Source organism: Amblyomma americanum, chromosome 9, assembly GCF_052857255.1.
Source record: "Amblyomma americanum isolate KBUSLIRL-KWMA chromosome 9, ASM5285725v1, whole genome shotgun sequence".
Classification (NCBI taxonomy): domain Eukaryota; kingdom Metazoa; phylum Arthropoda; class Arachnida; order Ixodida; family Ixodidae; genus Amblyomma; species Amblyomma americanum.
Genome location: NC_135505.1, coordinates 104,819,968 through 104,846,677, shown reverse-complemented (window position 1 = coordinate 104,846,677; position 26,710 = coordinate 104,819,968). Strand labels below are relative to the sequence as shown.

At 44.9% G+C, this 26,710-nt stretch overlaps 1 protein-coding gene across 7 annotated transcripts in view; it reads left to right on the top strand.

Moving 5' to 3' along the window:
• Nucleotides 1-21,895, top strand: part of inaE (inactivation no afterpotential E) — a 177,346-nt gene extending 155,451 nt beyond the window's left edge. For all 7 annotated transcript variants that reach the window (XM_077636667.1, XM_077636670.1, XM_077636672.1 and 4 more), the window contains 4 exons: nt 4,962-5,213; nt 6,727-6,919; nt 7,998-8,254; nt 16,715-21,895. In XM_077636667.1, the coding sequence (XP_077492793.1) occupies nt 4,962-5,213; nt 6,727-6,919; nt 7,998-8,254; nt 16,715-17,362 (1,350 nt within the window). In that variant the 3' untranslated portion in view covers nt 17,363-21,895. The remainder of the gene's footprint in view (nt 1-4,961; nt 5,214-6,726; nt 6,920-7,997; nt 8,255-16,714) is intronic.
• Nucleotides 21,896-26,710: the final 4,815 nt, after the last annotated feature.

The window sequence follows — 26,710 nt, the reverse complement described above, 5'->3', positions numbered from 1 at the left end:
TATTTGATATTTTATGTCGCTGGTAGAATGTGTATATTATTCTTGTTCGCAGTGGTACGTAAAACGTGCTTGTTCTCTCTCTCATTGATTCAGCCTAATAAATGCGTTCGTGGTTTGACAGATAAGGAGATATTGGAGATAACAGAAGGTAAGCACGGCCATACGCACACAAAACGAACACGTGTGATGAATGCCAGACTAGAAAAACAAGGGTTTGTGAAAGAATTGTAATCAACGATAAGGTATGCAAACCAATGAATTTTCTAAAACGAACCCATAATAATGGTTGAATTTCTTTTTTGAAATCAGTCTTGCATTTAAAACGTAGCTCTAATTTTTTATTGCATATCGACGCGCCTTTTTCCTCTTAATAATGCATCAAGCCTGCAATCTATATCATAACAGAGAAAAATTATTTGTTAATGAGTTTGTGCGAGCCCTAAAAGAAAAACGAAGACGTTGAGACGCACCTTAAACATCAGCCTGCCGCTCCGCGCACGACGCGCAATTAATAGATCCCCGCAAGCGTCGTCGATATCGGGAAATATTTGCTGCAACAGCGGAGCACTGGAGCTTTCCTCGCTCTAATATAGCCTAATTTACTTCCGTAGTGTGCATGCAGCCACACCTTTTCGAGCGATATTGGAACCGGAGACGGGCAGGGCTTCTTTTTTTGCGTCGCCGCTTTCGTCAAAGCTATTGCAGTGCCATTTGGCGAGTTAAAGCCTGCCGACGGAACGCGTCCGCGGCGATTTTAACGTGGCTAAATGAAAGCTGTCGCCATTTCGCCGGCTGTATGCACAGAAGGCTTTAAAGGAGTCGTTGCTGCAACTCGCATATTTACATCACAAACTTTGCCATTAACGCGCGTGCTTAGCGAGCCGCGGTAATTTGCCGAAACGGCTGCCGACGGCTGACTTTAGATATATACTTACTCTATCCTCGTTTAATGTGCAGTACGGAATAAAAAATACCGGTCTAATCCGTGCTACGACTAGATTACCCCACTGCAGGAATGCATCCGTCAGTGAATCATTTTGCCCTCAAGCATACGCAAGCAGCCACGAAAGGAAGGTTACCGCACTAAAGAAACTTTAGCGCTCTTTTCGTTGCATCACTTGCAAGCACACACGAGGCTGCAGCGATCACATGTACATGTCTGCCTAAAATCCTCGCCTGTTGTCGGTGTCCCGGCGCTAGCATTTGTTTATAATCTCATGTACTCCCCAATTGCCTCACGCGTTTCAGTTGAGATCGGCCTGCCGGATGCAAGAAACGAGAGCCCTTGTGTTGGCACAGGAATATTCATAGACAGTTTATGCACGCAACGAGCCAATCGGACACACAGTGACTGTACTCATGCACTATGTTATTGGTTTTTGAGAAAAGGGAATGACGCACTGTCTCACACATATCGGTGGACGCCTCAACTGCGCCTTAAGGGAAGGCATAAAGAAGGGAGTGAGGGAAGAAATGAAAGAGGTGCCGTAGTGCAGAGCTCTGGAATATTTTCGACCACCTGGGGATCTTTGACGTGCACTGACATCACATAGCACACGGGCGCCTTTTGCGTCTCGCCTTCCGTCGAAACGTGGCCGCCACGGTCGGGTTCGAACCCGGGTAGTCCGGCTCAGTAGCCAAGCGTGTATTCATAGAAGGGAACAAACGAGGGATACTCGAACAGGTAACACTCTTCGCGTTCCAAAGGGCAAAAAGCTGCAACGTTTTCAAAGTCTCGCTCTTTAGTCATCCCTTGAAGATGTCATGTATGTATGACGATAAAATTTATCTCTTACACGTTGTGGTTTCTGTCACTCATGCTTTCCTTCTTCAACCTCGCGCTGTACATAATTAGCGCCAGTTTTCAGCAACCCTGTTGTCGTTCATTGAGCACAAATTAAAAGTTATCCATAGCATGAGTTAATCCGACTCTGCATGCGTGTTTTTTTTGTTTTTTTTCTGCTGTGGATGGATGAACGGGCGGACAAATATCTCTGGTGAAAGGAAGATTCAAATATAGACGTTAAACGCATTCCCGCACAAATAGACTAGAGAGCTGACTCTGCTGATCAGAATACGAGGCATTTCAATCAGTCATAGCATTTGATTTGAAGCATATCGCCCTTCGTCTGCTGTGGAGAAACGAAGGAGTATGGGAAATCGTGAAAATATCCGGGTACCTGTATTTGTTTGACGCATTTTTTTAACTGCGGGGGGGTGGGGGTGGTTAAGTTGCAAGCCTGTTATGGTCTTGTGGGACTGAAATGCGTCCCAATACTCCGCTAGTATTGACCCTCCTTTATTCCTTTCCATACGGCGCGGTTCAGGTGTCCGCCGATATGTGAGCTAGATACTGCGCCACTTTCTTTCCCCCAAACCAATTTAATTTAATTTATCGGGGCAACCTGTCGAACTTGATCCGAACCCGCGGCGGTGCGAATATATGACCGCTGCTTGCCGTTGGCCTTATCTGCTATGCCATCAACGCAGCCTTTCGCCCCACGTGCTTAGCTGCCAGCCTGCTCAGAGCACGCGGGCACTTGGGACACAACCTCCCCCCACAGCAGATAGAAACATAATATTTATTTATTTATTTACAGATACCTTACAGGCCTCCGGAGAGGCATTGTGTAAGGGGGTCAAAAAGAGATGTTTGTGCAAAATAGGTCACAAATAAAAAAAACAATAAATTACAGAAAAACACAAAAACAGGTGAGTTCAGATACGGTATATCAATTCACAAAAAGTGATAAAAGTAAAAAACAACTATGCGTCATGTAACAAAACTAGTCATGTAACAACATGATGATGATGATGTCGATAATACGGCCATGTTCTTTGAAGTGGGTGAGCGGTACATAAACCAGTGCTATGGCCATGTGAAAAGTAAAAGAAACTGAAAAAAAAAGAAATTGAGAAATAAGGGGTAATTGGTGAGGGGGGGGGGGGGGGGGGCGTTCTAAAAGTTCAACACAATGAACATAGAGTGAGGGAGGTGGGGGCAGCTTGTCTCACTTCCATTGTTCGGGGCTGCCTGTGTATCATCGCCCACCACTCGGAGAGTCCTCGCTTCGTTGTTTCCTCTTCGTTGTTGGCTTCGACCGCGAAGCCGAGCACTTGTGGCAGCGTGGCGCCCTCTCTCGGGTGCGGGAGAGGCCAGGACAACACAGTATAAGGTGGTACGCAGTTTCCTCACTATCACCCGAAATCCGGCACGCTGTGCTCTAGGCGCAAAAAAGCGCCATTTGTCAAGCATGCAGCAAGTCACACGACATGGCGGAAGAGTTTGAACCACCGCAGCAGTCAAAAAAGGCGCAAGAAAGCGCCACCTAACGAGCGTGGCGCAAGTTATACGGGACGGCGGAATATTTAAATCACTGTAGTAGAGCAAAAAAACTTCTCTGTAACTGGTGTGGATGAAGTCTGTTCGCCAGCTTAAAGAGCACACGAAATCGAAGCTCACATGCTAAGGCACTCCCGTCTTCATTGATCGCCGGTAAATATTTTGGAACTTACAAGAGTTTAAATGCTGCAATGCATTAATCCCGAGATGCCTGCGTGAGAGATTTCCAATACATCAACGTCTCCGGCAGCTGCATTTTGATGGAAGCGAAATGGAAAGACGGCTGTGGGCTAGCGTTACAGAAAGCTAGCGATTTTCATTCCAGTTCCGACCTCATAGCGCTGGCTGTAGAAAGAATTAACGTTCCACAGACCACTATGAGACGAAGCTCACCTACAAACAGCTTCGGAGAACTTTCCGATTTGAGAGAAAATACAGCTAGGAACAGTTGGTGATTTACGCCTTAATTGGCTGCGTTGCCAAATTTCTTGTCAAATTTTGCACCTTGTTGACGCGACCCAGCCCAGGCACTAAATAAAACATTAAAACGCGAAAGACGTCGGTAATTTGTTGTGATAGGCTTCACCTTCGCTGTATGCTGTTTGGCCAACCGCGAACAGTTTGCGCGCTGAATTAATGCTTTCGCATCTCCAATACATTCTCTTTGCATTTTCGGTTCGCGGGACTTCCACTGTGTGAATTGCTAGCCCGTTGTGCCATCTGGCAGTGCGGGCGGGGCACTTTTATTTTTGTTAAATTTTTATAAGCCCTTTTCTAACATATGTGTTAATTGCTGTCGCCTTTTACGGTCCTCACAGTGCACAGGTCTTGAAATTCGCCCTGACCAAATAACTTCGGGCTAATACTTTGGAAGTGCATTCGGATGGTTCTATGCCTTTCTTTCAGAGTAATCATCATTCTTATGGTTCACGAATGAAGCCTGAAAATCTTCTCAGTGCAGAACTCGTATTTACTGATGGCTATTTATTTTTTTTTGTTCCTAAGCAGTTGCTGGAAACGTGTGCACTACACGAATAACATTTGCTTCCTCGTCTTATCTTCACGCTGCAAAGTACACTCTCAAACGGAGACTTAGATCGAAGGCCTTAGCCTGTATGTAATATGGTGCTAAAATGGCCCCTATGCACACGTACTCTACAGACGTGCACAAATCCGCGACGACGCGAAAACGTTTACAGGTAGAGCTGTTGTACGGAGCTCTTCTCATGTGGTTCCACGCGTAGCCCGTGATTAGCCGCAGCACAGCTGGTATGACGTCATCGCAAAGTTCCGTGAAGTATTAGGTGACGGAACTAACGTCGAAGCCAAGCTGTCGCGGCGCGCAGCATGATGGCACAGCGATCAACTGCTTTTCTGCTAGTACTATATGGCCGATTCATACTAAAATGAGGCGGACTTGTCTCACTGCTGCCGCCACAGCTGCTCTTAATCGCATTCTTAAGTTCATTAACGCGCCAAGCCGCTTAGCTAATTAGGTGTATAATTGTTGGTGCTGCTGCATTTATCAAGTACTTTTAGCCCCATTTAGGCTTAGCCATAGTATGGGTCAGAGGGGTTTAATGTCTTGGTGGATTTTTTCGTTTATTCTTCCCCCCAGCTCCTAGTGAACAAGGGCCCCACCAAGCCGCAGCGCAAGATGGCTAAGCCCGACCACGGAGGAAGCTCGGGCGGCGGGTCCGCCCAGGACCAGGGCTCCAGGGACGCCCTCCTGCTCGAAGACTCTCCCCACAGTCGCTCCTCGGTGCCTCACTGCGTGGTCCTGGAGACGTCCTTCACCGACCTCCTGCCGCCGTCGGAGATGGAGCGACAGCACTGGGACCATGCGACCACCACTGACCTGGCCTACCAGGTGCGTATACACGCTGTTGATGACGATTGTCTGGGAAGTGCAGTTCTTATGCCAGCATCTTTAATGAACTTCAATGACTGAGTGTAATTAGCGCTGTATGCCTTCGCTTCGTGTTATGTCAGATTGACTGAGTGTTGGTGGACAGCGACATAATTGAATTTTTTTTTTTTTAGGAAAAGAAATGGCCCAGTAAGTGTCTCGCTATCTCGGTGGGCACCTGAAGCGCACTGTAAGGGAAGGGATAAAGGAGTGAAAGAAGAAAGGAAGAAAGAAGTGACTACAGCGAGATAAGAAAAACGTAATCAGGGGCAGTTAAGAGTGAAAAGCGACGAGAGTAAGGAATTTCACTCTTTAATGCTATGGTATAAAATAATGTACGTAACGAACTCGCAACATTTTTCTTAACTGTGTACTACTTGTAGCAGATTTTTCTTGTTTTTAGGCGAATTTGCGCCCTTCATATTGCTAATAGAGTGTTTTTTGTGCCACCTAGCGAAAGTAATAAATAATATTTCTCAAATCATTGAGGTTAGCCGCGCTCTTTTGATCAGTTTCATGCGGACAGATTTTTCCACCTGCAATGCTGTTTCCGCAATTTTTTCTGCGTTTCTAGCGTCAAGTATATTTTTGAAAAACAAATGTATATGCGAGCACCCGATCCATGAAGCTGCGGAATGAAAAATCTCGCTTTTACGATTTCTAACCACCGTTAATCTTGCACGACATTTTGTACACTCCTAAAAAAATAACCCGTGATACTTTGCGTTGCTAATCAGACTAAATAGGTTTATATAGAGGCTAGGTATGCTATTTAGACAGAAGAATGCTTTTTTTGAATCGAAGTAATGATCGGCAATAGAGAAGGTTAAGAAGGGCACGGCGGCGTAAAAGAGGATTAGTAACTGGAGGCCGTTAAAAGAATTCATTGTCATGCAGTGGACTCGACATATCTGATGACTGCATGTTGTCGTCGGTAGTTGCCGATGGTAAGTTTGTACGTTTGTGCTTTTAAGCTTGCTGCTTCCAACAGTATGGACATTGGCTGATTCCAATGGGGCACCTGGAAATCGAGTGCCTGCTCCTATGCAGCGATGCTTAAAAGAAGCACATAGGTGGAGCAAGCCTAGCTAAAAGCGGCGCAAAACATAAGAAATGAAGTAGGCAAGGCGTGGCCGGGAAACTTGCTTCGTTCTAATTTGTGTTTGTCCCGTGAACCACGGCTAAACTTTACCCTCGAGGCAGAAGTCTAGGCTGCCCGAATAATCCGGCTTTCCGGTGACTTGCGGTGATGACCACCCGTCCACTTATCTTCTACACCAGCCTATAAAAACAGGGGGAGTCTGTACAAAGAAGCGCAGCACAGGCGCTAACTTCCAGCAAACTAAAAGCAAATTATAAAGCATAAAAACGGAATCAGTGAGAAAAAGGGTGAATTTAGGTTTTCGCTCCTCTCCAGCCATCCAGCGCCACTAGTCACATTACTGTCTTGATCAAATGTTGCCGTCCACTGCAGGTTCGGGCGCTTCGTATGGTTCCCGGTTCGTTCGATGCTTCTTCGGAGAAGAGTCCCGACTCCCCTGACACCGCCTCGTCGCCCACCGACCCGCCAACCACAGCCAGCGACGGACTGAAGCCCAACTGGATGACCTGGGCCCCGCTCGCGTCGCCGGAGACCTTCTCCGAGATATCCAGTGCCTCCTCCAGGGGTGTGCCGCCTTCTTGACCACCCTCTGACATGATACTGCGCTAAAGGAACTTGGTTCTTTGCCTAAAGAAAGGACTTGTATTTGTCTTGACGAAAGTATTGGTACCGTTTCACACATTCAGCGATTAGTTTTTTTAGGGAAACAGTAAAAGCCAGTTCGGTGCGGACAGGATTTCAAGTGCCGGCGCAGTTTGGGTCATTTTATACGCTGACTTGCAAGAAGCGCCTAATATAAGATAGGAAATGTGGCAGTACACGTGAAGCAATATTATTTGGCTGCTGATTAAAGCAAGAAGAGCCATTCAGCCACCTAACTCATGCAAAATTGAATTTTGATCAAAAACTCATGCGGCAAAAACATGTGAGCATGCGACCAGTTGCGTTTGCCTTATGCAGTTAATAGGATCCCTAAGCTATCATTGATTTTACCCTTGCATCGCCCGTTCATTTCGTACGGCGATGTCTACGGCTACACCACACACTATAGTCTGTGAAAATGTTTGCTCCAGCATGCGGAAATCAATCGTTGCGAAGATGCCGAACTTGTTTAACTGTTTCCGCATAGGGCTCCACTGCTCAATACTTGCAACCCCCTCCCCCTTCCTCGCCTTTTATCTTGTGCTTTGTGGTAAATTCCGTCCGTGTGCTGTGGACTACGACAGCAATGCTTCACTGATACCACCGATACTGAAGCAGTGTAGCTGCAGGAAACTAAGTTGGAAGTGCTCCCATGATATGCTGCCGCATTTTCTCAGGGCGGTGTAGTATCTACCTATTATAAAATCAGCAAATGCTGATGCCGCAGTCTAACCTTGAAGTCACGAGCTTGAAGAGTTTCGTATCTTGGGATCTTCCAAACTGGTCCAGATGCTTCCTTTACTGCAGTTTCTGAAAATAATATGCGATTCTTTTTGCACCTAAAACTGATTTTCCTTCTTTTCCTGGCGTGTATTTCCATAATTGTGAAGTTCCTGAACACTGAAAGATTATTTCTTTGATTATCTCTTGAAGCGCAGAGTGATAGTAATACTGGCCAGTTAGTTCTCTGCCCGGGACTCATACACAGCGCTTTTTCACAGGGAGCCAAAAGGGGGCCAACAGCTCCACAGAGCGGACAGCCTGGTCCCCGATGCCTTCCTGTGCGACGGACACTACTGCAGCCGCGGATACGAGGCACGGGTCCGAGAAACCAGAAGCAAATGGCAGCATCCTGCAGCAGGTGGTCACGAAAGCTACGGTCGAAGCCTGGCCAGCGTGGTTCTCTGACGTACGCCTGGTGCCTCCCATTGCCACGAGCCCCACGAACAGCACGGCCAGCCTTCATTATGAGTTCGAGGTAAGTAACCTCAGGGAACTAAAATGGTGACATTTCTCACAGTTACCCTTAGTAGGACAGCGGAACCGCATATGTGTGCAAAGGCACAAGTGCGTCAGTACAAGAATCTGCCCGTTTAGAAGGCTGCACCTATGCTAAAATGCTTCTAAACTCCTTTTGACCGAAAACTTTATCTGCCGGTTGGAAGGCATTCGGAATGAAGTGCTTTCAGAAGTAAAATCTTTTCTCAAAGGGCTCAATATTAACTCACTTACAGCTTCTGCAAGCGAGCAGTTCTATTGCACTTCTGTTGCTTGTGCCCTCATTGAGACTTTCTTTCCCACGCCAAGGCAGACTACCATATGCAGGCAAAATTCCTTTATACTCCTTCCTTTGGGCAGGTGCTAAGCCGTATCATAAACCTGTTATACACCTCCCACTGCACCATAGAAGACGTGTTATGACACCGCTCACCTGGGTGTGGTGCACCAAAATAACTCGGTGCTTGCCACGCTGCGACGAAGCACTGTGATGAAGCGCGAATGTAACAAGCATCTGTAGAGCACATTAATTCGTCAGCAGCAGATAGAAAATACGGCTGTGTTCACACCCGGTGCAGAGAGCATGCATGTACAAAAGCCTCACTAACACCGAAAGACACTAACGGACGAAGTGAAAAAACACGGTAAAGTACAGAGGTATCACAGAGAGGCGAAGATGCTACAAGATCAAAGCTAAGGCACTTCCTTCTTCACGTTGCAGAAGAAACTTCTCTGGAAAAGTGGGAAATTGTAAGACGCAGGCGACGAGGCGCCAGGGGAAGGCATGATCTTTCAATACAGGATGTTTGAGCAACGAAATTACCTGCGTTATTTGCACAGCGCGGATGGGCCCGTTCCAGTGAGAACAAAATAAGATTTTTGAAAGGAAGCGGCAGTGGGGTTTGCTCGAAATTTGTTTCGTCTCTCACGGCACGCATAGCTGTAACATTTCACCAAGGAAATCGCAAGCACCTGATGAGATCCTCCGCCTGTTTATTTACAGCCTCCAAACCAGGGGCACATATATGCTCCGTAAAAACGAGGGTAGTTTTCGCAATACAATTTCTATTTGCGCACCGTGCATTTGTGCATGTGTCTACCTCACCCTTAACATTTATTCAATTGCTGACACACTGGGTTAGCTTAATAGTGCTGGTCTGGAATATGTCCAGAAGTCATTAGGAACACCATCACGTGCACATCAGAGTGAATTTGGCAAGGTACAAAAACAACCTACTCATTGACAAAGCCACAAAGTCTTGTGGGGAAAAAACCGTGACTTCAAACAGGTTGAAGACGAGAACTGCTCAAGAAGAGCGGTAACTTGCAACTAAAGTTTGCTGCAAAAACACCCATAGCAGCAGATGCCCCAGATCCCCTTTTTGTGATGCACAGATACCTCTTTTGCTGCTACAAGAGTTTGTTGGACCAAATGGCCCAAAACCTACTTTTTTTGGGCCATAAAATTTGTACGCCTTGAAAAATGTGCACAAATACTAGCAGGTTAGATCATAACATGTCACTCGCATCAATCGAGCGCATCGTTATTTTGTTGTCGTGAAATTCTGTTCCATTAAATGGGTGGTTTGATTTTGATGGGAATTTTTTCTTCTATAGAGCTCGTCTTCTATTTGAATTCATAATTTCCAATAATGTTTCATTCCAGTCTAAAGCAAGTTTACCACAGAGAGCCCACTTACGTGAATTAGTGCTTAACTTAGGTAGTTACCTTAAGCTTTACTTTTCAACTAAGTCATTGACATTGTTGCACTGTTCGAGCATTGTATATAAATGAGTTGTACGCGGTGTAAATCTCATCCATAGGGACAGTCAAGCTTATATTAGTCAACCTGATTGGAAGACAGGTGACAAATGCTTTAAAAGACATGTGCACCAGCTTCATTGCTTGAGTGAGCTTCTTTCCTTGGCAGTTATAGTACAGCATTTTCAGCGTTCGACATAGGCTGCCATTCCTTTTTCGAAGTTTCCTCCTACAATGTCGTAACAAGCCTTATAAGCATGCCATGAACATGCAGGATATTATCTCCGCCAGGTTTCCTATGACATTGTCTGCCGTTCATGAAGAAAAATGAACAAGGATGGCCACCTTGCAGAAAGTAAAGTACTTTGTGCCATATCACTCTAAGGCCAGTGATGCCATTGAGCCAATAAAAATCACCCTCTTGATCATCGATGATTTGCTCTACTTCTCAATGTTCCCATTCATATTTACTCGGTTACTTGTTCATCGATGTTACTGTTTATGTATTGAAAGGTTACAGGCCAGATTATAAACAAGAGATTAACAATGCGGCAGTAAAATGAAAGACAAAGCCAACATAAAAAACAGCAAATGCAAATTCCTATGTGGAAATGTTGTGCAACAAATTACATCACTTAAGGTTACAGCAAGGATAATACTTGAAGCACTATATTGTAGATCCTTTATTCAATGAACGATAGTCGCTTTAACTCACACAGCTGCATACACAAAAGAGCTCAGTCTTAATTTTTGCTAGCAAGGAAAGTTAAATTTATTATCCTTGTTTCCAGACATTTGTGCTGGAAGTTCCTAATGCATCACATAACAAAATGCAATTCTGCTGATCATTTTGAAGAACCCACCTGCCATCACTTCACCATAAGCACGGTTATATAACCATTGATGTAAGTAGTCCACAGCAAAGAGGATTGCGTTTCATTTCTTAAATTTACGCGACGCTTTAACGTGCAAAACTATTTATTTTTTGTGCAGTGCTTTCTTGTCTTCTGTAGTGTACAGCACGAGGGAGACTCTATGCTGTGCTGTGTGTTCGTGCAGGAAGCCGATACGCCTCGTAACTCTGCACCCGCTGCTTGGGCATTAGGTTAGAAGTGAAAATGAACAAATAAATAAAGGCGGAACTTGGTCAGCACTGGTGGTGGCACTCACATATTGCTTTTACATAATTATCACTGAAGCCAACAAATCCGCAGTGTCAGCGATAGTTGCATTTGGAGCAAGCCTTGCCCTACATTATAGCAAGGACTCGCATTTTTTTTTGTATTTTACGCAGTGGGTAAAGCTGGCTGCATTCCCGGTGGTTTTATCGCCTGTTTAACCCCATCGGGTAGTGGAGTGGGTTTCCTAAGGAATGCCAGCGTTTTAGCGTGGAAGTGACAATAAAGAAGGCTATTTTAAGAGGACACCAGAAGCCATTTTGTACTTCTCTTCATTCCCAGAAAACGAACAAATCTATTCAGCGTGGTTAGAATAGCAGCCTCGGAAACTGCGTGTCCATCTCAATGCGCAAATCATTGTGAAAAGTGATATATTAAGTCATTTTGAAAACTTACATGTATCTCCGTATTGGCTGCTAAGGATGACCGTACCCGCGAGGAACCTTACAAACCGCTAGGGTTGCGTCTTCGGAATATTAGGTGTGCAGGCTAGTGCTGGTGCTGGGCAATGTTTAAACAGGCTATAGGATATATTACAGCAGAAAACGGCTCGCAACTATTGTTTAAAAGAGAAAAAGGCTATGCATGCTGCACACCTATGGTGTCTTATTGACTCGGAAAGATTTGGTCTTAGCGGCCAGCTTCCCTGTCACTGATTATATTAACGTTGTTATTCTGAAAAACAAATGAATTAGTAGCAGCCATTGTGTTGGAGCACCATAGATAAACTAGTGGTATATTGGAGCGGCGGAGCGCAAGCGATAAGAAAAATTACTTATATTTGTTATTTTACCTATTTATCGAATACAGCAAACCTTGTATGTAAACAATATTAAACTTTTGAGGGGAGTTTTGAGTTAATTGCAGCGGCGACCCCAGGTAATTTCTTGGGACATATGCAGACCTCGGCTAAACTATGAAATTCATCGTTGACGTTATCCTCCTGCTGCGATCTTCAGATGATTGATACACAAGGTGATAATAATGGCCATAATGTCCCCACTCAAGTACAAATAATTTATCTGTAGCATTAAACAGCACTTAATCAGCAAGCAGCGTTTGCTTATAATGCGCCATCAACAGCGCAATACGCCCGGTTATACGCCGCCACGTTCCTTCATATGCAGTCGTGAGCAATATCACAGGATAGTTTTTGCATTGAACAGCGAATTTTTTTGGTTATTATTCCCCCATGTGGGAGAATGATTGAAAAAAACAGGTTAAGAAACAAAAACATGTGCTTGTCACGCACAATTATGGAGTAATCAGTAAATGAATACTCAAGCTTTGTTCCCCCTCATACTGCTCGCGACTGTACTACTTGTCTACTGTCATTCATGGCATAGCGTCGCACACAAGATGTTAAAAGCAAGGGGAATAATTCGCGCAAGCAGGCTGGAGTATAGCTAATCGCAGTTCGCCAAGATGCTTTGTATGGAACTCAGAAGAGGCTTAGTGCGCATAATTAAATGGATCAGTTAATCCTTGTCCTGTGTAGAAAAATAAAGGTCGTCTTCATGCTAGCCAGCTGTTGTGGCTCAATGACTCCATGATATATGGTTTCTGATTTCAAAGGAAGCGAAATGCAAAGGACGCCGGTGTGCTGTACGACATCAGTGAATGCGGTCGAAATTAATTCGGAGCCCTCTCCTATATAGCGTCTTTCATCGGATTTGGGATGTTAAACAGCATGTACCATGCTATATCAAACTATGCCATGCCGTACCATATAGTACCATACTAAACAGCATCGTGCCATACAATACCACCACCGTACCATTTTAAAACATACCTAACCATACCATCCAACACCTTCATTCTGCTCCACCAAACACCAATATCACATACACTTTCATCTGTCCTTCCTCTGCATAGCCAAAAGGCATCGCGTCCAGCAGCCATCCGAAATTTCGATGTTTTTGCTATTCGATAAAACACAGTTCATATTTCCGAGCCCCTGCTCTGAGGCTAAGCCTGGCAGCGAATGTCCACCAATAAGTGTCTAGGTTTGGCCATGTTAATTATAAATATTTAAAACTACTTCGACTACATATTTGCAAGAATACTGGCGTCTGAGAGTGAAGCCAGGAATTCTCCATCTTTATGCGCGCGCATTTTCGGTGTTCTGTCTGGGAACAGGTGTTTTGAGGCCTCGTTCTCATTCTGTGAAGGCCTGAAGAGAAAAGTCAAACCTTGGGCCGGAAACATCTGCGACGCCGAAATGGCGCTTGGTGCACCTGTCTACGGTATTTCTGTCTGCATCATTACATCTGCGCTTTCAGTACGTCTACACATTTCGTCTGTATTTTGCGTCGCAGGCAAAGAAATCGAGCTGCCTAGCCTCACAGATTGAGCGTAAAACTTCGTGAAGGCAAAATCTTATTTTAAATTGCGATCTACTTAATGAGCTTCGAGCTGCGGTCCTAATGCCGCCACTCTCGTGAGGGACGAAATCGTAGATTTCCGCTGTTTAATGGTGACTTCCAATCGCAGAGTTGGAGCACTTCTGGAGCAACGTTTCCTGCTCTTTTCGGAGCAACTGTATTCCAAACGCAGATCTGAGGCACGGATCGCGTCTTCCAATCATAGACAGGGAGCGGTTGCCGAGCCGAGATTGCTCTGTGGAGCAGTCGGGACTGCTCCGCCGAAATCGGCGGATCCGGCCGGAAGTTTGCGTGACGTTCATATTCAGCGGCGCTAGCGGCGCCCTACATGCCCTGACCTGCATGCTCTGGCCAGAGCAAGTGTACTCCAATCGCAATTTCAGGTCGCGCGCTCTGCGCCGGATTCAGGTGCTCTGTCACAGAGCGTGCAGACCGCTCCGGGCCTGCGATTGGAATTCACCATAAGTAAATGCGTACGGTTGACGATGGCAGCCTTTGCAATGGCGCTGACGAAGACAAATTTCCTGGCAACTCTGCCTTGTCTTGCTTTCGCGTCATTCTTACTTTCAGTTACTTCACAACCTGCTCGTCCAACCAAGACACGATTGCTTTTAATACCGCCATTAGTTGAGTCCAGTTCAGTTTATTACCTTAAATTTCTCTTATGAGGTGGCTTTCAATGAGCGTTGGGTTGTTATCAAAGAAAAAAAGAAGTCGCGATAAGTAATCATTCAATAAAATGGTCAATTAAAAGCTGTAGAAACGAAGATAGGCATGCGGTGGCAGTGATGTGTATGGCCACCGCGAATATTTGGAAACCCACGAAGTAAACGAGCAGGGTTACCCCAAACCTATGTAGACTGTAGTCTTGATGGTCATTTGATTACTGATATAAAATAGACTTTCTTGCATCTCATGTCAATTTGTGGCTCGGTTTTGTGACTTCCATATTTTAAAACGATCATCAGCTAGGCCGATATCTAAAGAAAGACTTTTTGATTTACCTCTCTTCGCAGTGACAGAGACCATTTACCCTCCATCCAACCCTTCTTTTCCAAACCTGACAAAGGATAAAACATATAGATTACCTTGTATTAATATGGACAGCTAGGATACATTAAGTTTGTCCTGCGTCGATAGATTACGTTGTCCTAATAAGAAAAAGGCTACCTTTGCAGAAAACAAACCTTTTATAAGATAAAGAATGGCGAAAAACAAAATGTAGGTTTCGCTATCTCCGGCTGATTTGCAAAGTAAACTGTGCTGCTTCAACACAGTCTTCTTTTTTCCGTGACGTCCAAAGGCTAGGCTACTTCGCCATTTACTTAAAAACAGTGGTCACACAGTCCAGTTTGATATTGGCATCATCAGTTTTAATCGAGTGACCCGGAAAAAAAGGGCTCACTTTCTAACTCAGTTTATCTCAGCCCTAAATGCGTACTTCGCTGCCCAGCAAACATCAACAAGTCACAAGGAGCCCAAGCCTAGGGTTCTTTGATATAAATTTTAATTGTGAGGCAGCCGTGGAATATTGTAATGTATTCATTAGATAATGTTGAAAGGCATTGCTCCATTCTTCCTATGCCTAGGTAAATCTTTCTTTTAATGTTTTTTCATTGTTTACTGCTAGCAGTTAAGAATTCAATAGAAAGCCAATATTGAACGTTTTTGAAGATAGGAAAGACGTTATCAGCATAAATATGCAAGCCTTCCGAGGGAAGATCTGCGAATATATTGCTTGATTTATTTTATTTCAATTATTTGGTTGTTATAGTGAAATTTTTGCGACATATAAAAAAAATTGTGTCATAAAGACCTTCCCTTTGAAAGAATGCGTTTGTGCGGAATTTCTGGGTATGCAAGCAATCGATTTTAGCTAGAAGCCGGAATTGATTGCAGCTGTTCTCAATATTTCTTTTTAACGTCCAGTGTGGCCTTCTTTAGAAGGTTAGTATTAGAACGACTTCAGAGCATTATTTCCTAATGTGGTAAAATCAAACTTGCAAGGGAGATTGACGGTGCAATATGAAAGCTTGAGTCAGGATAGCGGCATATATCACATTAGAGGCGTTTCCTACACGGTTATCGCAAACCGCACCTGGCCCGTCGGGGTCATCTTCGCATGTGATGCTGGCGCCAGGCGGTAGCTGTATACGGTAACGTATGGTAGCTATATCTACGTGCCGCTTCGTGCCGTACAATTACCGTTTCGTTTCTAGTATCATAAGAGAGTTGTAGTATAACGCTACCGTAAACCGCTACCACCAGCGATTCACTGCTCATGCGCTGTTGTTCACCGCAAGGTTAGCAATGTACAGTAGCACTGTGCTAACAATTTATTTTGCGCTAAGGTGTGATCTAAATGCAGAAATAGTTGTAGTGTGCGCACAGCTGTAATATAGATGAAGTGATAATCAAGTTTTTCTTAACCCACCGAGAAATTATTGACAGCAACAAGTAATCCAATCCTTATGCGGCTCAACATCAAGATCGCCCTACATGGGGCTCTAATAGGATAAAATTCTTGATTGGTTTTCTAAAACAGGCTGTGTCTTGGCACTTCAGACAGCCTAAAAATGTATGAATGCAAATATTATGTCAGGTTCTGATTGGAGCTCTTTTGTCTGGTATCCAAGATGAATATACCGCAAGGAGCTTTCTTGTTTTAGAAATTTCTTGCGCTAAATCAATGCACCACGCTGGACGGAGGAACGTCCGACATGCTTGTTCCATTCCTTGTTTAAAAGAATTCTTCCAAACTTTTCAAGCGAGATTTGAAATTTTCATCATGCAATTAAATCAAGGTGCGATAGAAATTTCAACTAGAATATGCAACTTAAACTCATAGCTAAACAGTCTGCGATGTCTTTTTGAAATGACAGCAGCAGTACCTCACCAAAAATAATTCCATTACCCTCTGGCTGGAGTAAATACTCGATTCTTACCACGCTTAATGTGCAGTAAGGTTTAAAATGCCAGTGCCTTTCTCGGGTTAGCTGCTCAGCTTTGCTAGCACTTGAAGCGTTCAACCTTCATGCGCTTTATGTAACGTTAAGTAATCCATTTCAGTTTTCCAACTAACAAATATTTTTCTTTCTTACCCTTCCCTTCGACAGACGTTCAAGAAGCCTGTTGTCCAGAACAGACCTCAGCAGCAGCCTGACCACGATAGCGAGTGTGAAAAACAACCACCCGCCGATCTCTACATTCCTGAGAGAGAGACAGTTGGCGGTGACCAGGAGCGCTTCTTTGCTCCTCGAGAGCCGGCGAAGCACGTGACCTTTGACCTCTTCGAAGCAAGCGCAGGATCTCCCCGAAAAGTGTCCTGGGCGGACCACCGGGACCTTGGTCAAGGTGGTAGTGCGTTCCTCGTCAAGGACAAGCAGGCGGAAGAAGAGGACTCCGGAGACAGCATGTACAATTCCGGCGAGTCCTTCCCACCACCGGCCTGCCTCGACGAAAGACTGAGGCCACCGGAGGAGCCGTGTCCGGACGAAGAGTCCGGCGAACTTTTCGACGCCTACGGCTACAATCCTTGCTGCCACAGAGGTTCCCCACCTCCACCGTCTCAGTCCGCGGCGTTGGTGATCACTAGTGACTCCGAGGAGGAGGACGAGATGAGCAGTGACTCGGGGGGTGAGGCCACCCTGTTTAACGCCTCCAAGCTGGTGGTGACGTCTAGTCCAGCCAGGACAAAGTGCTTGACGATACCGCAGGCTGCTCGCCACAGTCCCAGGCCCCCGCCAATGGAGAGCAGCTTATAGTACATCTCGCATTCCAAAGCTGGCGTTTTCGCTGCCATAATATAGAATGGTTTCTGTGCCAGTTCAGCGTACGTCGTCAGGAAAGGCCAAAGTCGGAGATAGCGAGGACGAAGAAAAGTGTTAAGTACACAGATAAGGTGCTAGTGGACGGAGGTCACGTCACTCCTAGTCCTAAATTGAGTCTTCTGTGCGTTTAGGCCGATCATACGTGAAATTTTCACGTCTTACAAAGCTGAAAATTCCATATTGAAATCTGTCATTTACTGTACAGTTGTACAGGTGTTGTCGTACCTCTTGTCACAACAGACGCCTTCGATGACGAGGCGACGTGGTGGTGATGTTTGTGCCGTTTATTCGTGCTCTACGTTTGTATGTCTCGTTCAGATGTCTTGTAGATATGAGCCTATTGATGATGATAACGACGATGAAGAAAAGACAATGCCATATTGCAGAATTTGGTGCATCCACCTGAAAGACGCGGGTTCGAGTCCGGCCGCTGAGATCGAATTTCGGTGGAACCGAAATTCTAGAGGCCCGTGCGCTCTGCGATGCCAGTGCACGTCAAGGAACACCAGGTGGTCAAAATTTCCGCAGTTTTTTACTTCGGCTTTCCTCATAGCCTGAGTCGCATTCGGACGTTAAACCCCCTAATCTATAAGCCATAGTTCACTAAAAAAGAAAGATTGACAAATATCTTTTAAACCAAAACATGTGTGATCTTGGCATCAAATTTAATTTAGTTTTCATGCAAAAGCTTTCGGCCTTGGCGCCTCAATGCCCAAATGCATCATGCGCCATGTTAGAGACATTCATCACCAAAAGCTCACTCTCAGCACTATAGCCTCTTCGATGTCATGCCTAACAGTCCAAAACCTTTCTTGCTGAAGGAATCTGAAGCTGACCGTACTCTTGGTGACCTGACCGTAATTATCGCGTTGCCGAGGACTCATTTTGTTAACCTGAGTCCCTCTATCATTCCAGGCAAGCGGCGTGTCTTACTAACTTAGAGGCAGATTGCAGCCGGGGGTGCTTAAGGAGGTTGCACACCCAGCTGCGACAACGCGCTAGTTTAACAAAGACAACAACATTACTACCGCGTCCGCGCAAGCTTCTGAAGCTCCTGAAAAACTTCGGCGAATTGAGCGATGTGTTAGTTAAGTCTATCGCAAATGGCTTTGACTAAAAATACCTAGTCCAACAATAGCAAAGTTCATAACTGCTCCTGCCATGCAGTGTACCGCTCAAATGTTTAACCCTGCCAAGTCACGTACACCGCGAACCCAACTTTCATAGCATTATGTTTCGCTAGAATTGCGTGGCACTGCGGGCATTGTCACGTGTGGTTGTATGATGTGGATGGCGACTAATGAGCATAACTTTTATTTCCTTTTATTTGTGCTTGTGTTCTTCAGATAATGGTCTCCTGCAGCTTTCACAGTCTACGCAAGCCGGTGTTCAAGGCGCCGGAGCGTACTCTAACGCCAGATGCTTCAGGTTCTTTTACTGTGCTCTCCATGCCAGCTGTTCTGCTACATCCTCTACTCGTGTAGTGGCGCGTGGGTAAAATTCAAAGAATGACAGAAACACAGGTGTGTAGCTCTTATTATTATGGTTAAGAATTGTGCGGGAAAAAATGTTTAATTGTGATGCCTGAGACGCGAGAAACATCAAGTATGAAAGCAGAACACTAGTAAAAGACTAAATATCACTCTTGCATTGGTAAGGGCTGACGTGAGAGATTAAGCTTTATCTTTGATGAAATGCAGAGCAAACTGTAAATTTTGTTGAATTGTCAACATTCAAACACATACTTGAGCGGGATATTGTATGCTTAGGCTTCATTTTTAAAAATGAGAATATCTGCCATGCTTAAAAGGGTCTTGGCCGTCTGTTTTTTTTTTATGCTTCTCGCACTAAATACTTTACTACGTTGATCAGCTGTGCAACAATTACGGCACTACGATTTAGGATGACGCTGGCGATCAGTAGAGCAGCAAATATGCGGTGTTACGGGGTGTTTCCTATTAAGGATATGTGATATCTCTCTCTGTTCATTAATCGGGAATAAATCTTCATTTCCTTGATTCTGTAGCCGTAGGGCTTTTTTATTGCGAAAGTTGTACTTCGCGGGGTCAAACCCAATCAAGCATCTTGTGGCGTCCCTGAACTTGATGGTGCCGAAATAAAATAAATAACCCCGCGACAGAATCGGCTTTGCTGGCCACTGCGCGCGAACACTATGCTGTCGCTGCAGCCGATCACGTCGCATGTTGAACTACAACGTGCGGTTATGCTTGCATTTTTATTAGAGAAAACGTAACCTGCAATGGTGGGTGATGATTATAATTGCTCTTGGTGTGATTAGATATAGGAGGGAAGTTTATTATCGCCTAGTGAGGATAAATGCGGATTTTCTTTATTCTCCTCGTCCGTTCGTGTGGTGGCAATGATCAACCAACAGCTTCGAATACACTGATGACGTCAGAAAGCGCATTGGAACAGGGAGGAGCCACGGCGTACACTGCTGAAAGAACGAGCCGAATTTGCTGCCAGTGTCTGACTACTATGCGCTGTTTGCGACCACAAGTTAACTAAAATCCTGCGACCATGTACGCGGACCCAAGGACCTGTTTGCCTGAAATGCTCAACTAATGTTTACACAGACGGAAGCACTTAATTTATAGTGTTGCCTCATGGGAGCTCTGTACAGCATTGCGCATGAAAGTTTTCTCGTACTGACGGGAAGAACCACTGTTAACGGCGTAGCTGAATATTTACTCTCCGGCCGTAGAGGTGATTTTATATAAACGCAAGGTATCGATGCACTGATGACGTTAAAAAGAACAAAACAACTATATATCATTAACCACGTAAAAAAGTGTGTTGTGTGTTTACGACCTAACGCCTCCCCTGTACAGCATTCATGAAGCCTCGAAGAAGGCTGAATTTTCGTACGGTACTTTGTAAGGTTGAGGCACGTAAACGGCTCAACCTTGTCTAAAAGACTGTAGTAGAACGGTCCGCATGTTCACGACTCATGCGTAAATGTACAAATAGGATCAGTCCAAAGTGTATAGGGGAATCCCCCATATTGAGTAGAATTCTGAGAGTATATTTACAGTCAATATCCACATGTGCCCAGCTGTATGGCTACGAAGGAAAGTCATATTACTGTCACATGCAGCACCTTGAAGCAATTTCAAGCAAAGGCATCTACTTTGGTCGTACGAAAGAAGCCTGAAACGAGCAGTGATCGATGAGTTTTCAGCAGCACAATCTATCTGTTCATAAGGCATCGGAAGTAAAAGTATAAAAAATAGAACTTTGCGATAGGGTGAAAGAAAACTCATTTAATGTAGCACCAACTATACTACTAATTTGATATTCGCACTGCTTTACTACCGCTGCAAACACACTGCTAAGTATCCTCGCCAGGTGCCCCAATTCAAAATTTTTCACCCTGAACATTTGAACGAAACGCAGTTATCTGTACGAAATGTGGTGCTGTTTTTTTATAGTTATAAAAAGTTTTTGAGTGTTGTCAGCTATCAGATCTTTTTTTTTTCTTTTGCATATAGTTTTCTACGCTGCATGAAGCTATAACCGATGCTTCTCGAAGGCTTCTCGGCGGTCTGTGGCGGCGGTCATCACCACCAAGGTGTTTCGTTTGCTGTGTAAGTGCAGACCGCATTCCATAGAACAAAAGGACTTCATTTGAAAAGGCCTCTGAAGCGGCCCGTGTGACAACAGTATTATCAAACTCATGATCAAAAACGGCGCAGCAAATTTGGAGAGAATATATGCCAACTCGCCCAACTTTCTTCTCACATCGGTACTATCAGATGTTCGATATCCCCGAATTAAGAAAGCTTTGGTGATTACTCAACCTGTGACCACCGCGAGATTTTGAGGAAGAAAGATTGGAGAAAAGTTCGCAGCTTTCCTTTGTAGCCATATAAGGCAGCGCACAGGTGGGTGTTATTACTTTTGATTGCTTCCTGGTTATATGTACAAACGCGATCGCCCATTTTTATTCGCGGTTAGAGCTGTTTGAATGTTGTAGTTATATATTGATGACCATTTTACGTAGCAGGACAGCTTTGTCTTTTTGGGTTAGATACGGTGGTGCAGTCTTTCGCTGCTTAAATGTGTGTCGTGTTTGCGCCATTTGATGATCGTTTCAAAGATACACATCGTTTTCACAGAATTATCTGATGAACAGTGTGCAATGAAAATGGTTTGTAATGCTGTGTGTGCTGGTCAGGTGGTTTATTACACTGATGTTATTGTACAGGAGCTGTCAAAACTACTTCAGCTCAAAGAAAGCTCGCTTCATTCCAGTTCTTGGCCATTGTGAAACACATATAATTGATTACAGAAATCATAAAACTGTGCTTTACAAAATGTAGGCTTGTAATTAGTACAGTTCGAATACATTTTCCTGTTATATCAGTTATATCAGGAAAGAATATAACATTCTCGCTGTCGCAGTTTGGCATGCGCCAATAAACATTCTGAGAGCACTAGGGGGAACTGTGCGCTTTTTTTTTCTCACCTCCTGCCATTTGGTTCAGCGTCAAAACATGCATGCATTGCCGCTGAACATGGAGTGAAGAGAAAATACTTTTTTCCTCGCTCGCTTCAACCTCGTGATTCAATCTCTTATGATGGCGCCAGCAACGAAAAGGAACCCCGTGGTTGCGGGTGAAAGCGGATGTATGTGGCCTAGCCTCGGAAATTCGCAACTAAAAAAGAAAAGATTGTAGCAGTTAGCTGGCGAAAATGGTTCATGGCGGCGTACCTGTACTTTATTTCTTGGTCATTTCAAACTCTCATAAGCTCAGTGAAAATAGCTGCTTTGTGACTGTAATGGCGTAATCAACGCATGTGGTCCAATTCCAGCTCATGCTCGGCGTACATTTGAAGATGTTCTGAAAGAAATTCTATTTAATTAGTTTAATATTCGCATTATGAAAGGCCTGCCATGTCAACTCCAAGAATTATTTTAAACGTGATCTGTAGACACCACAGTCATCAACGAGCCGAAAGTGCAGAGTGGTATTTTTTTTAACTAGTTGGTTTGACCTCATTAATGGGATCCGCTTGAACGCTCCGCCGTAGGGAGACGTACGGAATAGCAGTGGGTTCTGTGTGTCTCCCTACGTCTCAATGTTCAAGATGTTCCCACATATCGGCCAGAAGCTGTCATCTAGTGCTTTCAAGTCTTTCAATTTTTTCCCACCATCCTTTCTGCCTTGAGGCTATGCGCGGCTCTTGGAGATGCAAAAGGCTCGCGACACTACGCCCGGTGACAGCGCTACATATCTTCGCCTACGCGCAATCAGAGTTGTATTGATATGATGATTCCAATGTGATTGTGTATTTCTCATCACTTGTAGTGAATCATAGCGACCACTGTCTTAGAGTTCGCGCCAATCGAGAAAAGCGAAGGCGGTGCAAGGTGTCGCTTCAGTCATGGACGTAAGGGCGGCAAATTCAAAAGTGGAACGAAATCGGTTTCAGAAATGTTACATTATGTGGACCAACGTTGCTGCAGGCCTAGGCGCGAAAGGGTTCAGGATCGTACTTGTCCTGATTTATATTCCGGCCTCCTGCCACTGCCACTTCTGCGCGCGATTAGTGCTCTCAGCAAACGGCTATTACCTCTTTACTATGGCGTCATATCGTTGGTATTGTATACTTGAATACAACCTAAATCTGCAGTCAATCTCCGACCGTATTCGTAACAGCCACACAGAATTTATCCGCGAAAAGAAAATTGTACGTTGTTAAAGTTTTTTTCCTTTACCAAATTAAGAACATGTTGGTAATATCGCTAGATTTTATATAACTGCCTCGTTTGACACACTGAAACATTAAAAAGACGTTTTCGTTTGATGCGGCGATTGGTCAATTTAGTAATAAAACACCCAGTGGGGTACGCCAATCTTCAGCTTTATATACCGCTTGGTCTTAGGCTGGCGTTAAGTGCTAAAATATAAAACGCATGTGGCTTGAAAACTTTTGACCTAGGCTGTTCATTTCCAGTATGTATAGAGTAACTGTATTCGGCCTAAATGGCTATTAGCACGTGCTATAAGGTTTCACAGGGTGTATTCTTCCTGTTCAGGAAGTATTTTAGGGCCTCTTGATTTCCCGTCGAAACCTCTGGCGGCTAGCTTTGAACGCCCTGAAGCACAATAGACCGTGAAAAAAAAAACTCACTTATGTCATTAATACCCCTCACATTTAAATCTTCAGAAGTTTTTTGGTTGACTGCGTTGCATGCTGTGTGTTGAAGGCTAGTCGACCTGTAAGAAACAAAAAAACAAAGCAAAGTCACTAAAGCAGGCAATGTATGTGCTGTGAGATGAAAGCTTGCGCGATATGTTTCGAGATGTTATCAAAAAAAGTGGTCTTGTGTTGGCGCTGAGAAGGTCAGAGCTACCACTCATATTTGTTCTTCTACACCGACCATGAACTTCCAAAGCTCGTGTACTGCGAAGAGTGGATGATGCCCACGCTTGAAGTGGTTTACATGGCCAAATAAAAAGATATTGATCGCCTAAACGTTTTTATGTTTGCTTCTGTGCACTTTTTCCGAAGTTTATTCGAACTACTTGTACGTATTCTTGGCACTACATTGTGAATACAAAAGAACCAAAGTTCCCCTTCTGGGAGCGGGTAGAACAGGGAATTTATCTATTACCTCGCTCATAGCACTCCTGCCGCCGCGGTGGCTCAGTGGTTATGGCGCTCGGCTCCTGACCTGGAAGACATGGGTTCGATCCCGGCCGCGGCGGTCGAATTTCGATGGAGGCGAAATTCTAGAGGCCCGTGCAATGCGCAATGTTAGTGGACGTTAAAGAACCCCAGGAGGTCAAAATTTCCGAAGCCTTTCACTACGGCGTCTCTCATAGGCTGAGTCGTTTTGGGACGTTAAACCCCCATAAGAACGAAGAGGATCATATCACTCCTAAGGAAAAGTCATTGTTGCACATACAGTGGTAGAGTGAGATAAGAGTTAGGTCTAGGAGGTGATGCACACGGCGTTGGGAAACATGAAAATGGTTGATTGATTAAGTGATTAATTCTTGAGTACGAAGCATACACACGTGGTAGCCTTACGTGCAACTTGTACATCGGATTTCTCCATTTTGAAGACAGGAAACGCAATGCCATTCTACTTAATCACTTTATATGAGGGCACTTTTTTTCCTTCCATGTTTTCTGATGAAACACGCCTATGAACGTAAGTAAACAAACTGTAAATTGAAAGCTAAAGTAAATCCATTCTTTATTTTCAAACGTACAAGTACATAAATATTATTTAGACCTAAAGGCGTGTTCCAAGTAAAACGGTCCAGTGCAAAATAAAATGCAGGAGGCAGCTGTAATGAACAAGAAAAAAACAAGAAAGGAATAAAGTGTAATAAAAACGGACAGAATAAAATCCGCACTTGAAATAACAGCTCATAGACAAGCAATTCAAAAAATGTGATAAGGAGCACCATAGAAAACTTCATCAAGGTCAACAAACCATGAAAAAGGATGGGGCGTCAGGACCCTTCCTGGTTGCTAATAAAGGAAAACTTGCAGCGCACTTAAAGAAATTTGCAACCTTCACAGTAATATAAAATTACTTATAAACCAGCAGAAAAAACAAAAGTAAAGGAAGAAGAGCCAACGAACAGAAGGGCAGACGTTCCAGCTGTTGGACGGTGCTGACGTGTTCTTGGTGCTTGGCTTCGAGCTCAACTGTGGTGTCCTGGTGGTGCCTACGTGGTCATCTCTGGTGAGGCCGTTCTGCGTGGGGGATTTGGCCAGGTCTCAGGTTAGGTCTGTAGGCCAGGTTAATGTGCATTTGAGGGTGCGTTTGGCTCAAGTATGTCGCTGACCTCCCCGGGTGGAGGGTCGGCAACCTAGTTTGCCAGCTTGCCCACCCAAAGCTTGCCGCTAGAAAATTTTCGTAAAAATGGAACTGACATCATCCCTGTGGCTCTCGTGCCGATCGGTGAGGGAACGATCAAGATGAAAAGCTCCAAGGTCCTTCAGCAGGAGCTAAGATCTCTCACTACCCACTACCTCCAGATCTCTGAGGTGCACCCGTTCGGCCGGAGAGGCATTGTTTGCAGGTCCGCTGGCATTGATTGTGTCACAGACCTGCTCCAGTGCAAAACTTTTCAGTCATTAGCGGTTAAAGCCTTCATCCCGGAACAGCTCGCATGTTCCAAAGGTATTGTTCGTGGCGTGGACCCAGCATCTTCCCCGCAGGATATACTGGAGGAGTTTCAGGATGCAGGTGGGGGGGGGGGGGGTTCTTTCTGTCTACCGGTGCAGTAGAGAATTCAATGGTGTGCGTGTTGCGACAGAGTCAGTTATCACTACGTTTGCTGGTTCCTCCTGTCCTTCTGAACTCAAGGTTTGGCCGATAGTGTATCGTGTGGACCCTCTGCAGCCCCGTCCTCTTCAGTGCAACAACTGTTGGCGTTTCGGTCACAGTGGTAAAGCGTGTAAGTCGGCGACCCGCTGCCGTGTTTGTGGAGAAGGGCATTCAGATGACAGCTGCGCCTCTGATCAGCCCCAGTGTTGCCTATGCAAGGGCAACCACTCAGCTGATGATGTCAACTGCTCGAAACGAGCCGACGAACAAAGCCTGCTCGATATCATTCAAGCGAAACGATGTTCGAGAGCAGATGCTTATGCACTTCTGGATCGGAGGGATACTACATATGCCAGCCGTGCGCGAAGTTCTGTTGCTGATATACCGTCAAGTTTGACTACTTCAATAGTGTCCTCAGTAGAACAGGCTCTTTCTGTGGTGGTCGAGCGAATGTTGGGCAGTTTCACCGAGGCTCTATCTCAACTTGTTGCTGGCCAATCTCTGCCTACTGGATCACATGTTTCGGCGGCTACGCCGGCATCACTCCCAAGTGCTGCTAGTAAGAGTCATTCCATGTCGCCTCCTACCGTGCCCCAAGTACCGCCTGCCAACAGCGCTCCTGACAGTGTCGCTCACGTAGATACTAGTAGCATGGACGTTGAAATGCTCACCACTTCCCAGAAGCATCGAGCTTCTTCCTCACCCTCGAAGTCAGCTGTTCCGCAAGTCAAAGCAAAGAAAGTACCCCCCAAATTAATTCCCCAGACTGATGTGCTGAAGGAGGCTGTTGATACCTCTTTAACCAGTCGATAATCATGGCGGGTCTAAAAGTTATGCAGTGGAATTGTCGCTCCGTGCTTTCTTCTTTACCGGATCTTGAATTACTTCTTCATAAACATAATCCAGATATTGTGCTTTTACAAGAAACGTGGCTCTCTCCACTTAAATTATTCACATTTAAAAAA